At 57.0% G+C, this 17,900-nt stretch overlaps 9 protein-coding genes across 9 annotated transcripts; 4 read left to right on the top strand and 5 right to left on the bottom strand.

The window, feature by feature from the left end:
• Positions 1 to 3,429: 3,429 nt before the first annotated feature.
• KRP23_5656 (uncharacterized protein) lies at positions 3,430 to 3,930 on the bottom strand (the record flags this gene model as incomplete). The annotated part of the gene is made up of 1 exon (XM_067890748.1): positions 3,430 to 3,930. One exon carries the CDS (start codon positions 3,928 to 3,930, stop codon positions 3,430 to 3,432), a length of 501 nt encoding a protein of 166 aa, XP_067747269.1.
• A 319-nt stretch (positions 3,931 to 4,249) lies between these two features.
• KRP23_5657 (uncharacterized protein) lies at positions 4,250 to 5,770 on the bottom strand (the record flags this gene model as incomplete). Its single annotated transcript, XM_067890749.1, has 2 exons — positions 4,250 to 5,687; positions 5,754 to 5,770. 2 exons carry the CDS (start codon positions 5,768 to 5,770, stop codon positions 4,250 to 4,252), a joined length of 1,455 nt encoding a protein of 484 aa, XP_067747270.1.
• A 180-nt stretch (positions 5,771 to 5,950) lies between these two features.
• Positions 5,951 to 6,674, top strand: KRP23_5658 (uncharacterized protein; the record flags this gene model as incomplete). Its single annotated transcript, XM_067890750.1, has 2 exons — positions 5,951 to 6,308; positions 6,376 to 6,674. The coding sequence occupies 2 exons, from the start codon at positions 5,951 to 5,953 to the stop codon at positions 6,672 to 6,674; spliced, it is 657 nt and encodes a 218-aa protein (XP_067747271.1).
• A 335-nt stretch (positions 6,675 to 7,009) lies between these two features.
• KRP23_5659 (Beclin-1-like protein B) lies at positions 7,010 to 9,036 on the top strand (the record flags this gene model as incomplete). The annotated part of the gene is made up of 3 exons (XM_067890751.1): positions 7,010 to 7,947; positions 8,017 to 8,088; positions 8,148 to 9,036. 3 exons carry the CDS (start codon positions 7,010 to 7,012, stop codon positions 9,034 to 9,036), a joined length of 1,899 nt encoding a protein of 632 aa, XP_067747272.1.
• Positions 9,037 to 9,241: 205 nt separating this feature from the next.
• On the bottom strand, positions 9,242 to 10,534 carry KRP23_5660 (Cysteine desulfurase IscS; the record flags this gene model as incomplete). Its single annotated transcript, XM_067890753.1, has 2 exons — positions 9,242 to 9,498; positions 9,559 to 10,534. The coding sequence occupies 2 exons, from the start codon at positions 10,532 to 10,534 to the stop codon at positions 9,242 to 9,244; spliced, it is 1,233 nt and encodes a 410-aa protein (XP_067747273.1).
• Positions 10,535 to 10,687: 153 nt separating this feature from the next.
• On the top strand, positions 10,688 to 12,024 carry KRP23_5661 (Mitochondrial substrate carrier family protein E; the record flags this gene model as incomplete). Its single annotated transcript, XM_067890754.1, has 6 exons — positions 10,688 to 10,711; positions 10,807 to 10,833; positions 10,910 to 11,037; positions 11,103 to 11,646; positions 11,716 to 11,792; positions 11,895 to 12,024. The coding sequence occupies 6 exons, from the start codon at positions 10,688 to 10,690 to the stop codon at positions 12,022 to 12,024; spliced, it is 930 nt and encodes a 309-aa protein (XP_067747274.1).
• Positions 12,025 to 12,044: 20 nt separating this feature from the next.
• On the bottom strand, positions 12,045 to 14,624 carry KRP23_5662 (Chaperone protein DnaJ; the record flags this gene model as incomplete). Its single annotated transcript, XM_067890755.1, has 1 exon — positions 12,045 to 14,624. The coding sequence occupies one exon, from the start codon at positions 14,622 to 14,624 to the stop codon at positions 12,045 to 12,047; it is 2,580 nt and encodes an 859-aa protein (XP_067747275.1).
• Positions 14,625 to 14,893: 269 nt separating this feature from the next.
• KRP23_5663 (uncharacterized protein) lies at positions 14,894 to 15,220 on the top strand (the record flags this gene model as incomplete). The annotated part of the gene is made up of 1 exon (XM_067890756.1): positions 14,894 to 15,220. The coding sequence occupies one exon, from the start codon at positions 14,894 to 14,896 to the stop codon at positions 15,218 to 15,220; it is 327 nt and encodes a 108-aa protein (XP_067747276.1).
• Positions 15,221 to 15,444: 224 nt separating this feature from the next.
• KRP23_5664 (Glycerophosphocholine phosphodiesterase GDE1) lies at positions 15,445 to 17,431 on the bottom strand (the record flags this gene model as incomplete). The annotated part of the gene is made up of 3 exons (XM_067890757.1): positions 15,445 to 15,724; positions 15,814 to 16,415; positions 16,490 to 17,431. 3 exons carry the CDS (start codon positions 17,429 to 17,431, stop codon positions 15,445 to 15,447), a joined length of 1,824 nt encoding a protein of 607 aa, XP_067747277.1.
• Between the last annotated feature and the right edge of the window lie 469 nt (positions 17,432 to 17,900).

The raw sequence follows: 17,900 nt of genomic DNA on the forward strand, positions 1-17,900 counted from the left end.
TCGACCGTCTTGATGGCATGCGGGAGCCCCTGCTCGACCGTCTTGGTGGCATGCGGGAGCCCCTGCTCGACCGCCTCGTTGGCATGCGGGAGCCCCTGCTCGACCGCTTCATCATCATACGGGAGCCCCTGCTCGACCGTCTCGTAAACACGCGGGAGCCCCTGCTCGACCGTCGGGCTTGTCGCTGGGAGCGCCATGCGCTCCGCCGCCTTGTTCCTCGTCCGCGGGAGCGGCGGATGCTCAACCGCTCGCCTCACGCGCCCGTAACCGGACGGGTGTTCGACGCTGTCGTCATCAGTCAGCAGTACTGCGCAAGTCGTGCAGAGAGGGCCATCGCTCGCTCTGCGCACAACGTGCGTCGTGGACGTCCCGTCCACGACTGTGACATGGGGCCAGTCTCTTGGTGCCACCAAGAGGTGCGTGAAGACTTCGCTCACATCGAAGTCGCGTCGCCGTTTGACTGACCGGGCTAACCAGTCGATCTGGGGCTGATACCGGGACAGCCATGGTATACCCAGGATACAGTCAAACGCGTAGTTCATCTCAAACACAATGAAGTTGTCATTGCTGCGGAAGCCGTCGAACGTATACGGCAACGAGACTTCTCGTCGCGCGACACGCAACGGCTTTCCATCCGCAAGCTTGACAACGACATCACCAGGCACATCACGCACGGGAACACCCGCGGGTAGGATCGACAGGCATGAAGCGCGGAAGAAATTGTTCGTCGCTCCTGAATCCAGGAGCGCGCGGAGTGGTCGTCGGGCACCGGCGACATAAAGGCTGCCAATAATCAGCCTCGAGTCGCCACTAGCAGTGGTGGCATTAAAGTGTGCATAGAGCACAGGGGGGCTAGGAGGTCGGGCTGCCGCCGGGGGACCCGGACCTCCGTTCCAGCCAGTAGGTCGCCCCGCACCTACTGGTCCCGGCCGTTTTTTGGCTGTGCGGCCGGAATCCTCTCGTCGGGCGTGACGTGCTTCATGTGGGCGAGGATCGGAGCTGGCTCGCGGCACACCGCCGCGCGATGACCAGGCTTTCCGCAGCGGAAACAATTCAGCGAGAGGTCATTCTGACCACCGCGGCCTCTCCCGGAGGACGACCACCGTCGATTCTGCGAAGCCACGATCGCATCGATCTCCATTGGCTCGGGTACCGACACCCAAGTCTGCGCAGGCATCGTCTTGGCGTATGACGACGTCACCAGGTAGTCCTCGCGTAGCGCGAGAGCGAAGGCTTCTTCCAACGTGGCAGGCTCGGCGCGCGTGAGACAGTACCGCGTCATACCTTCGCACATACCAAACACAAAGACATGGACTTGGGAAGCCATGTCGATCGGCTTCGTGACGATACACGATGCAAGGTGTCGCGTTCTCTGGACGTAGTCGCGCATGGCCATCTTGCCTTGCTTTAGGGCGAAGAATGTAGCTCGAACGCGCGACTCATCCTGTGGTGGTTCGAAGGCGAGACGCAGGTCGCTCTGGAGTGCCTCCAGAGTCGGGAACGCGTACTGGTCGACGACAAGTTTGCCGAGTGCCCATTCTTTGGCCTTTCCGGACAAACGGGAAAGCAAGAAGTTCACCTTGGCTGACGGCGCCTCGATTAGCCTCGAGGCGATCGCGATGTCGATCTCTCTGAACCAGCGATTCAGAGGTAGGCGATCAGGACCCTCGCCAGAATAGGAGGATATCTCCATCTTGACGGCATTGTTCCTGGACGCATGCGAGGGAGTTGATACTCGCCGTTTTGCTTCGGCAAGCTCGCGGTCCATGAACTCTTGGATGGCTTGGCGCTGTTGGTCGGGGGTCGCTGAGCTCAGCAGCGACGTGACGACGGTTTCTCCGGACACCGCCGCGAGGCGGTGCAACGCTTGCCACTCGATAGACGTGAGATGGGGGAAGGCCGCGTGTTCCAGGGTCATCACTGGAGGTCCGGCGGGCTGGTCTTCACTCATCTCGAACTTGGTCATGGGAAGGACTACAAAGTGCTACCAGGTGTAACGGGCCAGGTGAGTGCCCGTCACTAGCTTACACGTAGCGGTGAGGAAGCGTCCAATAAGCTCAGGTATACTGAGACCAAGTGTTTAGTCTAGGGTAAAATCAACTCTGGTTTATTATTGGGACCGGGGCGGGTGGCCCTCGGATTCATGTGAACCACTCAAATGCAGGTTGACACCTGATTGGTCGAAATGGGTTTGGCTCCCCACTTTCAACCAATCGCAGGATGACAACGAGGCACACGCTAGCCGCGTGCCTTTGTACCTACTTTGTAGATCTACCTATATAGATCTACCTACATATGTAAATGGGAGGGGCCCATTACAAAATGTAACTTAGACCAGTACAACATCACGGCAATTAGAGCAAATCTTCTGCAGATCCGTACTATCTGTGCAAAGTAAATCGCTGCACGCAGTTCTCCCTTTGACGGGGAACTCTGTACAACCTTTTGTAGCCAGTCGAAAATGTAGCCATTACACATGCCCTGTAATGGCTACAAGGTATCTGACAATGGCTACACCTTCGACTAGTCGCGACTTGGCACACGATACCTACTCGACAGACGGTTATTTCGAGCCGAAAAATAGGTTCAGGTACAAGTGTAAGATAGTTTTTGTGCCATGTTCACGCAGGTAAACTATAAATCTAGTCATCGACGCAACGCCACCAGCCACACAGGTGCTGAGAGGGTGTGAGGTCCTCCCAAGTTGGGAGAAAACTAGCGTCATGTGCTCATCTTCCACCGCCACGGAGACCGCATTCCCATGCTCACGTCCATCGGGACGAAGGTGCAGGCCACGCAGCAGGAGAGAGATGCCTGGACCTCTAAAGTGGACACACAACCGAGCCGCTCGAGTTGCTGGAACAGACCGTCCAGCCTGTAGACGCCGAGGCCACGCTGCCGCCGACCCTAAACGCAAAAGAGTTTCGAGTGCATGACAGGCAAAGGCCACGCTGAAGGTGCGATATGGACCGCTCGTAGACGACACCATCCAGACGGACGACGTCTGCGCGCTGTCTAGTGTACCGCGCACCATTGAGTCAGTGCAGTAGGCTTCTTCGAAGCAGAAGGATTCGTAGTTCTACGCGCAACGTGCTGGCGACCATGCACCCGCTGCAAATGTTCAACGAGGTCGAGTTCATTGCGCATGACGACGTGGTGTAGCTTAGGAGCAAGATCGAGCGAGGTACCACCGCAAGGGCCTTTGCCACGGCGCACACAAGGACGGCGTGAAGGAGGTGTGCGGCTTCGTCAAGTCCGTAGTGGACAACAAGCAGCCAGCCAAGCTCTCCTTCTTCTCGGCGCAGGACACCTCGGTCGTGGCCCTGCTGGGCCCGTTGCGATTGATGTGCAGTACGACACCATGCTGGCGTTCGCGGTGCTCGAATTCCTGCCTAAACGGAGCGGCTGATAGCCAATGAGTGTGTATTACTACTTCCTGGGTGTCATCAAAGTCGCCCAGGTGTGGTGTGTAACTAGTGGAGTACGCGGTGTCTTGGAGGCGCCATCAACCGGTTTAGTCTTGTATTTCGCGAGGATGTGGTGCCTTTGTACTTCTAGTCCTTTCACCACGCTCCCATTTCGCCGTCGTCGTCCCCACTGTTCTTCTTCGCCTTCGGTTTGGCCTTGGCGTTCATTGAGCTTCTCCTTTTCTGGAATGTGCTCAAACGCGTTGCCTTGGCCACCTATTCCTTGGCTTTGCAGCTTGCAGTTGCTCTCCACCACCCTGGAGGATCCAGCCACCACGCACTCGGGAACCGTGGCCTCTTTGTCCTTGTCTCCAGTATATTTCCCTGCTGCCTTATCACCTCCATTTTGCTTAAGCTGCCACAGCTCCAAGTTCTTGGCCTTGATGCCTTTCACAAGCGACTCGAAGCGCCAGAACTCGCTCTCAACGTACAAGTCTAGAGCACTCTCCGTCTGGGCGTGCATGAGAGCACCCTCAACGGACGTGACCGAAGTTTGAGAAGAATACGCCGTCTACCAGGATCGGGGTGTCACTCTGGCAACGGGCGTACACCGGGTCTTAAGACATCCTCATCTGAGACCGTGGTCGAGGTGCTGCTTGATCCAGTCGCCAAACGGTACATGTAGCCGAAAAGGTGGGGGCGGCGCAGCGAGCGGTGGTGGAGATTCTGAGCAAGGCCGAGTAAATGGAGGGGGACAAGGACAGGAAGTAAGAGACACATTTTGGGAAGCAAGTGAAAGTAAATTAATGACACGGATGAACCGGAAAAACTAAGCGATGCCTTCAATCAAAGAGCTTGCGGCTGAGCAAGTAGCCTGAGAGCAGCAGGAACAGGGCCATGCCATAGACAATCATCTTTGCGATGATCCTGCACGCCACCACGTCTGCAGATTGAAGCTCACCATGTTTAATGTGGCGCTGGGCCAGCACCGCTGCCATCTCGCGCGCCTGACGCTCGCCTGGCTCGCGCTGCTCCGTCACGACTTCCGCGTGAGCGTGGCGACGGCGAAGCGCCTCCCGCAGAGGTTCCTGGTGCCACTCAGGAAGAAGCACCGGCACCGGAGGCGGCACTTCTTCATCCCCACCAACGACCTCATCGGTCTTTTCCTCTTCTTCATCATTTCCGAAAGCGTGCGCAATGCCAGCATCAGCAATGGCTGCGGCGTCGTCGTCCCCAGTCGTCTCCGGCACCACCAAACTGGCCACGTACTCGGCCTCATCGCGCCGACGCTGCGTTTCCACACGCTCCTTTTCCTCTTCGTCCGCCGCGACGACATCAAGCACGCGTTGAATCTCGCTGAGCATCGACGGGTCGACACCCATCTTAAGCAGCACTTCCTTCTCTATGCGAGCTGAACGGTAGGCGCTGCTCTTCTCTGCTGGCGACGATATCGACACTCGGCGTCGCGAGGCTAGTCGCACTGGAGATGACGACGCCATGGGCCCGTCCATCGACGCGCCAGGCGTGTACATTCCTGTCATGGGCGTCCCGGGGGCCGACGACAACATGGACTCCGTGTCGAAGCTCCACCGCGTGTCGGCCATCGAGGACGTAGGCGAGTATGGATCCTTCTCATCCAGCTCCCGGTCAGCCTCCATTTCGTGGTGCGGCACCTGCTCCTGTTCCTGTTCCTCCATCACGTGCACTTCCTCCTCCTGCTGCTGTTGTGTACTTTGACTCCGTTTCTCCTCACTCTCAAGAGCGTGCAAGAGGTTGGTCGCCAACTCCGCCAAGAAAATGGAGGCTTCAGGCGACGCCGCCATCTCCGTGGCGCTGCTAAGACACTCGCCGGTGCTGGAGATGATGCGACGTCCGTCGTCGCTGGCGAAGAAGTCCACAACGGACTGCAGCGTCTGGAACAGCTGCTGCGTAGCCGCCTTGGTCTCTGGTGTGTTGAGCGCCTGTGCCACCTTGGCCACCGTCGCCACACTGTTCAGCACCACGTCTCGGCCGCTGCGGGAGCTGGCGGCGCGCACGAACTCCTGCTGCAGCTGCTTGGTACTGGCCCCCAGCTGCTGGCCGCGCTCGGCCCCGAACACACCGAGCGCGTTGGTCAGCGCCGTGGCCAGCAGCCGCGTCAGGTCGCGCGCGCGCTGCGGCGTGAGCGTCTTGAGGCGGTCCCATAGGAGGAAGCTCAGCACGACTGGGTTGGCCACGGAGCCCGCGAGCCGCGAGGCCACGGGATTCACCACCGACTCGTCCACTTTGGTCGTCGCCCACCTACAGAGAAGACAAGACAACGTGAGCTAGAGTACGCGCATCATACTGCGAGATAGAGCAGCGCACCGCACGGCGTCCAGCATCTTGGGGCGATCGATGGGACAATGAGCAGCTCCTGCCCAAGTGACTTTGTGACGCAGCGTCGCTTCGAAATTTTGCCGTCTCGTCTGCAGAATCCTGTGAGGTGCGATAAGTCTGGCATATCGCATAGGTTAGTCTGTTGGCAGCGTTTTCTCACGGCTGTACCCATTTCGATACTGGAGATGGCGGCGCGCGGGGTGAACGGCGCGGCGAGTGGCACGCTGAACGAGCGCTTCATCAAGTGCGCGGGCTGCCGCGTGAACGTACCCAAGGAAGACATGCTGGCGCTGGGCAAGTGCACAGTGTGCGGGCGGCCGTACGAGGCCGCGGTTACGCCGGACGGCAGAGGCATCGAGGTGGCGACTGTGGCTTTCGATGGCGTCGGCGCCGCGCCGGTGGAAGACAAGAAGCCCACGCGGAAACGCTGGGCAGTGCTCACGTCCAAGCGAGGGAGGAGCTACTACCACAACACGGAGACGGGCGAGGACCGATGGGATAAACCTGCGGACTTGGACGCGGACGCAGCCGAGGACGCCTTCGGTGGGGATAGCTACAGTGACTTGCAATGATGGAGGAGGAGTTCTAACTGGTTGATTGGGTGCTGCAGTGCCGTTCAAGAACGATGCAGTAAAGAAGGCGGTGCTGCGTGAGCAGATGAAGATGGAGGCCACCAAGATGGGCGTACCCATGGAGGTGGTGGCCGCCACGCAGCAGCAGCTCCAGGACGAGGACGAGGTCGACGACCCTTTTGCCAAGATGGTGGACCGCGGTGGGAAGGCGAAGCGCCCGACGCGAGTTGACAGCCCCAAGCACACAACTGCAGCACCAGTTGAAGCGGAGGAGGAGGAGGCAACACAGCAAGACGCAGAAGCAGCGAAGGCTAGTGGATCGTGCGTCGTCATGTGATCGTCTCACTTCAACGTAGCTGGTGGACATATCGTCCACGATCGTCCACTTGGCGAAACGCGTACCCCTTGATGTAACCGTACCTAACCCAATCTATTTTTACCCAATTAGCGTGCGATTTAGCCAATCGTTCGGTTGCGATAAGAAGGTTGGCGTTACTCCACGTTCTGCGGCGTCTTGTGCACGCCGGGCGCCCTGCTTTTCCGCTCCATCTCTCCGTCCACGCTGCGCTGGACGCCGCCGCGCTCTTTATCTCCTTCTCCACTTAGTACTCTCCACTTAGACGTCTTCGCCGTGCTCGAACGCGCTCTGCATCCCGAGAAATCGCCGTCGCCATGAGCAGCAATGGGTCACTCCAGCCGCCGCTGATCATCACGGCGCTCCCACGGCCGCCGGCCACCACCGGGGGCTCCATACCAGCAACTGGAATATCGAACGCGCTGTCGCCCCCGGCTCCGTCCTCCGCTAGCGCGTCCTTCTCGCCGTACGCTGCGCCCAGCGCCAGACGCGTCGCCATGGAGGGCAAGAGCTTGTTCACGTGCCACCAGTGTGGTGCGCTGCTCAAGTTCCAGTACAATCCCGTGTCCATCGAGGAGAAGATCATGAAGCTGCGACCTGTGACCTACGAGCACCCGATGGAGCCGTGCGAGCCGCGAGAGAGCAAAGGAGACGTCGACGCCGACGAGGAGGACCAGATGCCCAGGCTCACGGAAGGGACGGATGCCGGAGAGACCACAGATGCCGACGAGGAGGAAGAGACCGTGCAGGCTGCCAGGTCTTCACTCAGTCAGCAGCAACAGCACAAGACGCCGGCCGTTGTGCCAGAGATTGTGTGGGAACGACAACGTATCGACAGTAGCAGAGACGTCGACGTCTGGGTACCGGCGGAGTTTGACCTTATGCATGGAGTTGCAGCTTTCACGAGCTGTAATCGCGGAGATATTGGCCAGAATATCGCAGAGGTGGTGCCTGCGCGACTGCTGAACAAGCCGCACCTTTGGATCTCGGACTGGGAGGTGGACCACTCCCTTCCGCACTGCGACGAGGAAGGATGGGTATACGCAGCGTCGTACACAGATTTTGGCAAGATGGAGGATCCCCTCGTGTCGGGAGAAGGAGCTGAGCCAAAGCCTGAAGGCGAAGAGGAGGAGGAAACTGCACAACTATTGGACGAAACCCCGCCGGAGCGTCTTGTGCGGCGTCGGCGCCTCATTCGCAGGCGCCGCATCGATGGAAGCGACCTCAGCTGGTTCCAGGAGCTGCTTGATTGCAGGTGAGTTGTCCATGATTAGGAGGTAGCGGTGAACACATCACTTACGGTCTTGGTGCTTGTTCCTCACAGCACACTTCTTCTGAAAAAGAGGTTGCCGACTTGTCATGATTGCGAAGCTGCGGTGCTTTCCCGGTTCGCTCAGTGCGTCAATAGCTTATCGTTTCCCATTTGTGAGGAACTGACTTTGTTTTGCCTATCAGAGCACTGGACGAGCTGGAGGAGGATCGAGTCCACTACGAGGGGTTTATGACCCAGTTTACGGATGAAGAGCGGGCGTCAGTGCGGACTTTCAGTGAGGATGGAGACTACAATGGCGATAGGTGGCATGACGACCCAGAGCTGCGTGCGCTCGAAGAAGAGGAACGTCGACTTAAAGAAGAGTTGGAAGCCATCGAAGATGAAACAGCACAAGTGACAGCAAAAAGGCGCGAGCTCTGGTCTACAGGAACGGACCTCGAGCAGTTGATCCACGGCACATTTGCTGAGGGAGCATTCCTGCAGCATTTGCTGGGCCTCAGTCGCGACGAGCGCCAGTCAGTGAGTGTTTTTGCTGTGCATGCTTCGGACATGCTGCGCCGCCTGCAGCGCTACAATGTGTGCAATGATGTTTTTCACATTTGGCACGATGGGCTTTTTGGTACGATTAACGGACTGCGGCTCGGTCGCTTACCGTCCAAACCAGTGGAGTGGGTGGAAATTAATGCCGCGTTGGGCCAGGCGGTGCTGCTGCTCGCAACGATTGCAGATCGCGCGAATTTCGAGTTTTCACGCAACCGCCTTGTGCCTCGTGGCAGCTTCTCGCGTGTGGTCAATATGTACGGCAAGGAGTACAGTCTTTTCAGTGATGGCGGTATGTTCCGCCGCCGCGGTTTCAACCAGGCCATGGTACTCTTCCTCGAGTGCGTTGAAGACGCAGGTCGGCGTGCAATGAAAGAGGAACCGTCGCTCAAGTTCCCGTACAAGGTGGAGCGCGGTAAGATTGGTGGTCTACCCATTTCGCTCGGAAACGACGAGCAGTGGACTCGAGCGCTCAAGTACATGCTCACACACCTCAAGTGGCTTCTGGCTTGGATTTCGAAGCGCTATTGAGAGATAGATGGATGAATGAACAAAGTCGGCAGGATATCTCGCCAGGAAACGTGTACTCGCGCCATGACAGTAAGTAAAACGTGTCTATTTTGCGTTTTTTGCTTGGAGTTTGATTAGTACTTCAGTCGAGAAGACACGCTAAGCTCAGCAGAAGCACGGTGTCCGGATTGCTACGTTATAATGGTCGTGCATAGTTCGGTCGTCCTCACAGGAGCTGCTGAATGGCCTTGTGGATGGCGTTAGCAGCGTAGAGCAGGTCTTCCTGCGTGGTGGAGCGGCCCGCGGACAGGCGGAGCGTGCCCTTCGCAAACTCGGGAGCCACGTGCATAGCGGCTAGCACGTGTGAGATCGTAACGTGTTCGTCCTGGACTTCGGGGCCCTTCTGCTTGTCCGAGGCGCTGTCCTGGTGGTGGCTGTGGCATGCCGATCCAGCGCTCGCGTAGACACCGTCGGCCTCAATCACTACATGGACATTGTAACGTTAGAATACATCGTGTAGATACCCCATCCGACAATGCTTACGGTCAAGGATGCGTGGAGCGTTGATGTTTTCAAAGCTGATGCTGAGTGTGTTGGGCAGCGAGAGCTCCGGGTGGCCGTTCACGAGGTAGCTGACGTTGGTGAGACTGCAGTGCTTCTGAATCTGCTCGAGGAGGAAGTTCCTGCTCTCCTGCATGATGACCGCGTACTCGTGCAGGTTCTTCTCCACCAGTGCGCAGGCCTGACCGAGCGCTGCCACCAACGCCACATTCTCCGTGCCGCCACGCCGTCCGTTCTCCTGCGAGGCGCCGTGAATGATCGTGTCCAGTACCGTGCCTTCACGAATAAACAGTGCCCCGACCCCCTTGGGCGCGTAGAGCTTGTGCCCCGCCACCGTGAGCAAGTCCACGCCGAGGTCATGTACGTTCACGCGCACTTTACCGATGGCCTGGCTGGCGTCCGTGTGCACGACAATGGGCAGTCGGCGGTCCTGTTCCTCCACGAATCGTCGCACCGCTTGCGAAATGTCCGCCACTGGCTGCAGCGAGCCCACCTCGTTATTGGCGAGCATGATGGAAACCACACACGTCTGCGATGTGAGCGCGTCTAGCACGTCCTGCACGCGGACGCAGCCAAAGCGGTCCACGGGCAGGTACGTGATCCGGAAGCCCTGCGTCTCGAGCCATTTGCACGTCTCCAGCACCGCTACGTGCTCCACGCAGGACGTGACGATGTGATCACGTCCGCTCTCGCGCTTGGCAGCCAACGCCGCACCTTTGATGGCGTAGTTGATGGACTCGGTGCCGCCCGAGAGGAAGACGACTTCGTCCGGTTGAGAGGCGCCCAGCATAGACGCAACCTGGGCGCGCGCGACGGCCACCGCCTGCTTGGCCTGTTGGCCGAGCGCGTACGAGGACGAGGCGTTACCGAACTGCGGGCCCAGATACGGCAGCAGAGCCTGCAGCACGGCGGGCTCCACGGGCGTCGTGGCGTTATAGTCGAGATACACGCGCGTCATGTTGGTCTGCTTGGGTTGTGACTTGTCCAGCTGAGCCCCACAACGCGACGACCTGTCAAGGAGATGGGTAGATGCAATCGGATTGGCTGAAATAACGAGGGTGGTTAGCGAATGGGCAAGCGAGTGAGTCAGATCACAACGTGAAAAGCTCCGATGGCAGGCGATGGACGCTCGACAGTGCGTCTATTGAATACCTGCAACAATTTGCACAAGGATGTCCACGCTCTAACGGCCACTGGGTACTGCTTCTCTCTGCGTAACATGATCTGTAGCCCCCGAACCAACTCCCCACGCTTCTGGTGCGTCCGTCAACGGACTACATTCGATATCCACATACTGCTAAACCTCATTTCCATTGCCGACTGCTGCCAACAGGGGAGCGCAGCGGCTGGAATGATCGGTCGCGTCTTCTGCCATCCGTTGGACACCGTCAAAGCTCGACTGCAGGCCAGTACCGCCTCGGGGAATACCATCGCGTCGCTGCTCAACCTGCGAGCGTTCAGGTGGTCACTGTTGCTGGGTTAGACGAGCTACACGTATTCATTACACTGACGCCCTATCGGTGCAGTTTGCAGCACTTGCGGGGTCTCTATCGCGGCATTGGAGTGAGCATGCTGGGCTCAGCGCCCGCGACTTGTCTCTACATGACGTCGTATGAGGTGTCGAAGGACGCGCTCGTGGGCGTCGAGAGCTTTCAAGTCAACCCTTCGCTGCTGTATCTTGGAGCGGGAATGGCGGCTGAGGCGCTGAGCTGTGTGTTGTGGGTGCCTATCGATGTCATCAAGGAGCGAATGCAGGTGCAAGTGCAGCCCTCGGCCGAGTCAGGGATGGCTCGCAAAATCTACTACCGCAACACGCTCGATGCTGTGCAAACGATTGCGCGTACGGAACGCCTCAGTGGGCTCTACAAGGGCTATGTCGCCACGCTGCTTTCGTTCGGACCGTTTTCAGCGCTCTATTTCATGTTCTACGAGCAGGCCAAGGCATTTGCTCAGAAGCGGCTCGAAGTGGACGAGCTGCCGGCACAGTACACACTTGCCAGTGCGGCGGTTGCTGGTGCTACGGCGTCGTTCCTCACTAACCCGCTGGACCTCATTAAACTCCGGCTTCAGGTAGGCACTGAAGCGACTCTTGTACGCTGTCCTAGCTACGTGGAGGCTAAGTATTGATGGCAACAACAGGTTCAACGCGCCTACGTGACAGAAGGGTCCCCTGCAGCGTACCGCGGGATCGTTGATGGTCTGACTCAGGTGATCAGGTACATGATGAGCTTGCCGTGTTGTGTATTGGTTATAGTCCAGCTTAGTCGACTTCCTTCGCGTGGCCAAACTTGACGTTGTTGTTTTGGTGTTGCAAACAGAACTGAGGGCGTGCTGGCACTGTACAAAGGCGCAGGCGCGCGTGTTGCCTTTCATGCCCCATCGACCGCCATTACGATGTCTCTTTTCGAAAGCTGCAGGCGGGTGTTTGCCAATCTCCTCGATGTCTAACTAGACGTGCAAATAGCAATTCACTTCTCTGATATTGCCCGCGTCTTCTCGACTCCTTTCACCGGTTGGGCATCGTTCGACAATGACCTCATCGCCTCAACTCCCATCGGAACCTTTTCTTGCTCTTCTTTCACCAGCACCTCACGTTTCATTGACACTAGAGCGTTTTGCACTTCAGTTTTTCCGTCCGACTGAGTGAGTTGTCGCTTTTGGTTGCCACAATCAAGAGCCCGCTTTTGGATCACACCAAGTAGGCGAGGTTCCGAGTTGGCGTTGTCATATCGGAGTACCTCAGTATGTTCAATGGCACCTCGCAGCTCCAACTTCTCACGCTTTCGCTTTAGGCGCGACAACTCGAACGCCTGCTCTTCGGCGGCTACAACATTTTCCCACTCCTCCTGGAGATCATCCAAGTCTTCCGCTGCTTCCTTCGAAATTTGTACCGTGTTATACTCGACCGGAGCACCACCACCTCCTCCGGCTGCTGCGTTTTTGCCGTTCCAAGTAGACACCAGCAGTGGACAGTCATCGTGGAGACGTAGCTCAAGTATACAGCCCGCCGAGATGCCGTGTTCCTCTAAGACCATTACATTGGTTTCTTCACCGATGAGCGTATCACCCCAATAGATCTGCTGGTCCCAAATCGATAGTTGCTGCTCCGTCAATTCTTCCATCCAGTTCTTGATGTAGTTGACTGTGTGATGCGAGTTCACATAGAGCTGTAGCAATCTCTCCTTATTAGCATCAGCAGATTTGGACGGGGAGTCTTCATCGTCTGAGCTGCTGTCAGCTGCATCTTCCAGCTCCAGAGCTACCTTGGGCAACATGGCAACAGCAGGAGGCAGCTTCAAGAAAATGTGGAACGACACTGTCTCCGACTGCTGAATTTTCGCCACCAAGCGTTGATGCAACCGTTTCTTCACTGGAGAGGTTTCTCGTTCGTGGTCTCGGTCGCGTTTGAACCTCTTTCGGGCCTCGCGCCTTGGTGACCGGGCATCATCGGAGCCTTCGTTTGAATTCGCGCGCTGCCGCTTATTCCAAGCCTTCTCGTCCGGCGGCGGCGGTGATAGCGACGACACATCGCCATAATGCAGCAGAGAGGGGTCCCCCTCCAACAGATACCCCGTCGTCTTTCCAAGCGGCAACGTCACAGGTACTTCCATCTCGACGGAGTTCTCGTCGCCCTGCGCATCTGAGAAGACGACACGACGCGTTCGCACGTCCGTGCCTGCTTGCTCCCGTTCACGTCCATAAACCTTGCCACTTACCCAGCAAATGTAGCTACCCATGTGCAGCTCTTGTCGATCACACCGTTCAAACGTGCAGATGTGGGGCGTTCCGTGACGTCGACAAGCATACACACCTTCTTCCAGAAACTGAAAGTTGCGTCGACACTCAGCACTCCTGCACTCTGCGATCTTCTCGACTTGAAAACGCGTGTATTGGTCGCCTAGGTGAATCTCAGATACTTCAAACCCGCACAAGACTGGAGCGTCTATGGGTACCGGAGCATCGCACTTCGCTTCTATAGCGACCACAGGAAGACCACAGTCGTCTTCTTGCTTCGCCTTTTTCGACGCAGGTTGCGCGTCCTCTTTTACGATTGGGTTAAGAGGTTCCTGCGATTGCTGGCGGTGTATAGTTTTGACTTGTAACTGGTCAAACAGCCAATTCTGAATGAGCCAGTACGCTCGCATAGGGCACACGCGGCGGTCCAGCTCAGCATCCCCAAAAGTGCTGGTGCAGCTTTCATCACACGCATGGATGTACTTGTGGAGCAGGCAAATGTACACACGACGGCGTGGCGACCCCGAGCACTCCAAGTCTCGGTCCATGCTCACAATTTTGCCGCATCCACTCCCCGTGCATTGTTCCCCAGTCTCGAAACGTAGCTCCGTCGCATTCAGCGCCAGTAGTTTGGCCCACTCGGCAATCCTCGCCATCACGTCCATCTTGTGCTTCACTCGCGCCATCCACTCGAGCGACGCAAAGTCCGTGGACGCCTCCAATTTCACTTGATCCTTCACCACTTGCCCAATAGGCTGCGACTGCTGCGGATTTGCCGCCTCCGCCAGCTTCGCATCGTACGCTGCCCGTCGCTGCGGGTCACTGAGCGTCTCGTACGCGAGTCGCAGCCTTGCAAACTGCGTCGAGTCCACTTCTCGCAGCGCATCTTCATCCAGTTCGTCACTTTCCCCCTCCCGTTCCCTCTTTCGACTCGAGCGCTTCTTGTCCGGATGCAGCAGCAGTGCCAGTCTCCGGAACTGTCGCTTGACGTCTTCCGTCGTGGCTTCCTCGTCCTGGGAGAGCTCCAAAAGCTGGTAAAAGTCCAGTTTCTTCTTCTCCTTGAGCTTAGCTGCGGAGGTGGCGTCCTGGTACGGGTTCCAGTTGCGCGCGAGCTGCTGCAGTCGCACCTCCACGGCCTGCCACTGGCCGCTGGCGCTGTCGTGCAGCTGGCTGCGCAGCGTGCGCGCGTCTGTCGTTAGGATGGCACCACGCGTCTCGAACTGCGCGATCTTGGCCAGCAGCGCGCGCTGCTTTTGCTGCTCCAGCGGGGACAAACCCGCAGCCGTGCGGGCGGGACTCGTGCTGCGCTCCATGGGGGCAGTAGACAGTTACGACGGGGAAGCAGCTCCTGGCTCCAGAGGCACCATGCAAAAGTGCCAGTGGCCTATTTTGAAGTGCACGGTCGACCAGCTAGTATGCTATAGTACAGGTTTATGCTGCGGCATAGCTGTGAATGACTAAGGATGACTCGACGAGGTGATGATATATGAAAGGTTGATTCCACCTATGAGACTCGTCGTCGCATTCGTGAGCTTCAAGAGACGCATTTCTGGAAAAGGCAACTCAAGCACCTACCGACGCCATGATTTGTGCTGGTGGCTTCACGCTGCGCTGGGCGACGGTGGTGACTGCGGCTTTGCTGGCAATGGTGATGGCAACGGGGTGTAACGTAATGGGCTCGGACAGCGGCTCGGTCTCTGGGAGTGGAGACGATGCCGACGAAGCTGGTGTGGACGGCGAGGACATTCTCTTCGACACGCTGGACAACGGCCAACACAACTGCAAAAAACGTATGCGCGGCTGCCCGAGGACGCGAGGTGGTGCACCTCCTTGGGCGAAGTACAGTCTCGCGACCCGGAGAAGTGCTGCAACTTCCCCGACTGCCCGAACTGATAACACCAAGCTGTGACTACAGAGCCGTATACCAACCTCACCTAGAGTATGGCAGCCTGTAGCTGGTGGCGAGTGGAGAAGCTTGGACGAGGTGTTAAATATACCGACTTTTGATTTTGAAGGTGTATTTACATGTTGACACGAACAGTATGAGTCACAGCTGATGGGTGCGCAAACTTGCATCAGCGGTGCCGCCATACATCACAATATGAAAGCAATTCGTTGCTCAGTCGAAACGATCTACTTAGCCAGCGCCTGGAGCTTCTTGTCTTGGTTGATGAGGTCAATGACATTGTCGCTGATAACACCGTCGACTGCGTGGCGCTTCTGTAACTGCACCATTTCGTGGTTCGTGTTTTGGTCACCCCACGTAATGAGCACGCTGCCCATGTCCTTCTTCACCAGCGGTGCAAGCTCCGGCGTCTCGAGGAACGCGTTCGAGTTGGACACAATGCCCTGCAAATTCTCCATCTGGCGAGGTTCGTGGCGAATTGCAGTGTCATCCGTGCGTCCATTGCGTCTGGAGCCATGGAGCCATACGTCAGAAACAGCACGGGGTACTTGGTCTGCTTCGCGCGCAGTGCGATGCAGATGCTCGGGTCGAAGCACGAGAAGAAGATGCGGCGCGAGCCAGCGTAGTCAAACACGCACTGCAGAACTTGATCAATATACGCATTGATCGCGAAGCAGCTCAAGTTTCGCATCGCTGCACGGAAGAAATTGTCTGGGTACTTGACCTCAATGTTCAAGCCAACTTCCGCAGGCACGTGCTTGAGAAGATCTTCCAGGCGAGGAAAGAAGTCCACAAGATGACCCTCTTCGCTAGCGCTATCATCAGAACGCGCAAGAGGTTCATGCTTCGGAGACGGAACCTGCTTGTTCCCTTGGAGACGCGCCCAGTGTTTTTTCACTCGGTTTTGAAGCTGTTGGCTCTTGCCTCCTTTGTGAGGCACAGGGGTTGTGTAAGACTGCGTGAGCTGGCGGAAGGACATGTCGTGGATACCAATCTCGTATGTCTCAGGTTTTGTGCCCAACGAACCTGCGCTCTTGTCCTCCAAGCCAACGTTCACGAGAAAATCGTGATAGATCACTGGCACGCGGTCCTTCGTGAGCTGCACATCAAACTCCACGAAGTCTGCACCGCTCCGTCCAGCAAGAATAAACGACGCCAGGGTGTTTTCTCGCGTGAGCGCTAGGCGATATCCGTCGACCTGATAGTACGATCGACCCATGCCTCGATGCCCGATGGTCAGTGGGGACGTTCTCGCCAGTAGGAACGCCAAACGTTCGCGATGTTGTTCTTGGGGTGGGTGAACGGAGTCAAGACCAAGTATGACAGCGTGAGCTGCCCGACAATACTCATTCCCGCCGAGAAGATCGGCACTGTTAGATCCGCTTCTCCGTGCTTGCCAATCTGGGATGGAAGAAGATACGCTGATCCCAGGAGCTCCTTTCTGGTGTAGGCGCCAGCGTTTGCACCCTCAAGGCAATTGTAAATGCCAAGCGTCCAGCGATGAGAGAGTCCGTTGGCATGGCTTCCACTCCCATCCACTACGGGCACTGGTACCTTGACACGGAAAACTTGAGCATGTGTGCTGTCCGCGTAATGCACCTTCTTGTCTTCAGACAAGGACAACGCTTTGTGTCTCTTACGGAGGTAATCATCACGGATTGGCGCCACCTTGCTTTCTCCCAGAACTGTGAGAAGCGTCTCTAACTCTAGAACTTGGCAGATCACTTCACTTTCTGCCTTGAATAATGCTGGTTGTCTGGACCAACGACTAAAGAGACCCATCTCGTTAAAGAAGGCATCCTGGCCAAGCGCTCCAACGATGTTTGACCCCGTCGACGATTCTGGTCCAAGCAGTCCCACATCGCCCGATTCAACGTAAAAGACAGCGCGCTTTTGCTCTGCGTAGTTCAGAATACTCTCCCCCTTGAAGTACTTTCGTGTAGCAATCTTCTCTGCCAAGGCAGTCACGTCGGACGCTCCAAGTGATTGAATAAAAGTCAACCTTGATAGCCAGGACGACTTTGAAGGTGTCGTAGAAGGCGCCGTGTTCGGGTCGTTGTTCAGGTATGCAGCAAAGTCGGTCTCAGTCCGCTGGTGTTGCGCTTCCAGGAGCCGACGCATCTCCAAGGATTCTTTGTCCAGCAGCGCCGCACTCTTATACTCCACTGGAAGCGACTCCCACACGACACCCGAATCGCCGTTGACGTTCGGCATCTTTCGAGACTGAGTGTCTTCCTGTGGTTCTGCTTGCTTGTTGGTTTTCGTTAGTCTTTCATGCCGCATTTCAATCGCCACTCGACTTTGCTCTGATCCACCATCCAGCCATTGAATAGCTGGTTTGGTAGAATCAAAACTTCCGATCCATATCTGCAACTCCGCTGTATCAGCAGCCGGGTTTAACCAGCCAGTTTCTACGTACTCGTGCAGATCGGCATCAAGTGCTTTGGGAACACCGTAGAATCCATCATCGTGGTTGAAACACGACCAATTTGTCTGCGGCGATTCCTCACTTTCCACCGCCATAACGAGGTCGTGTGTAAGTACCTGTAGCTCAGCAAACTGCAGAGCACACGATGGACAGGTGTACTGCAGTCGTACGTAGCGGCCCTTAACGGATGGAAGCTCCGACAACGTCGAACCAACTGCGTTCGGACCATCGCCTTCACTCGTACCGCCAGCAAAG

The sequence above is a fragment of the Phytophthora ramorum genome (genome assembly GCF_020800215.1).
Source record: "Phytophthora ramorum isolate Pr-102 chromosome Unknown Phyram_PR-102_s0004, whole genome shotgun sequence".
Taxonomy (NCBI): domain Eukaryota; phylum Oomycota; class Peronosporomycetes; order Peronosporales; family Peronosporaceae; genus Phytophthora; species Phytophthora ramorum.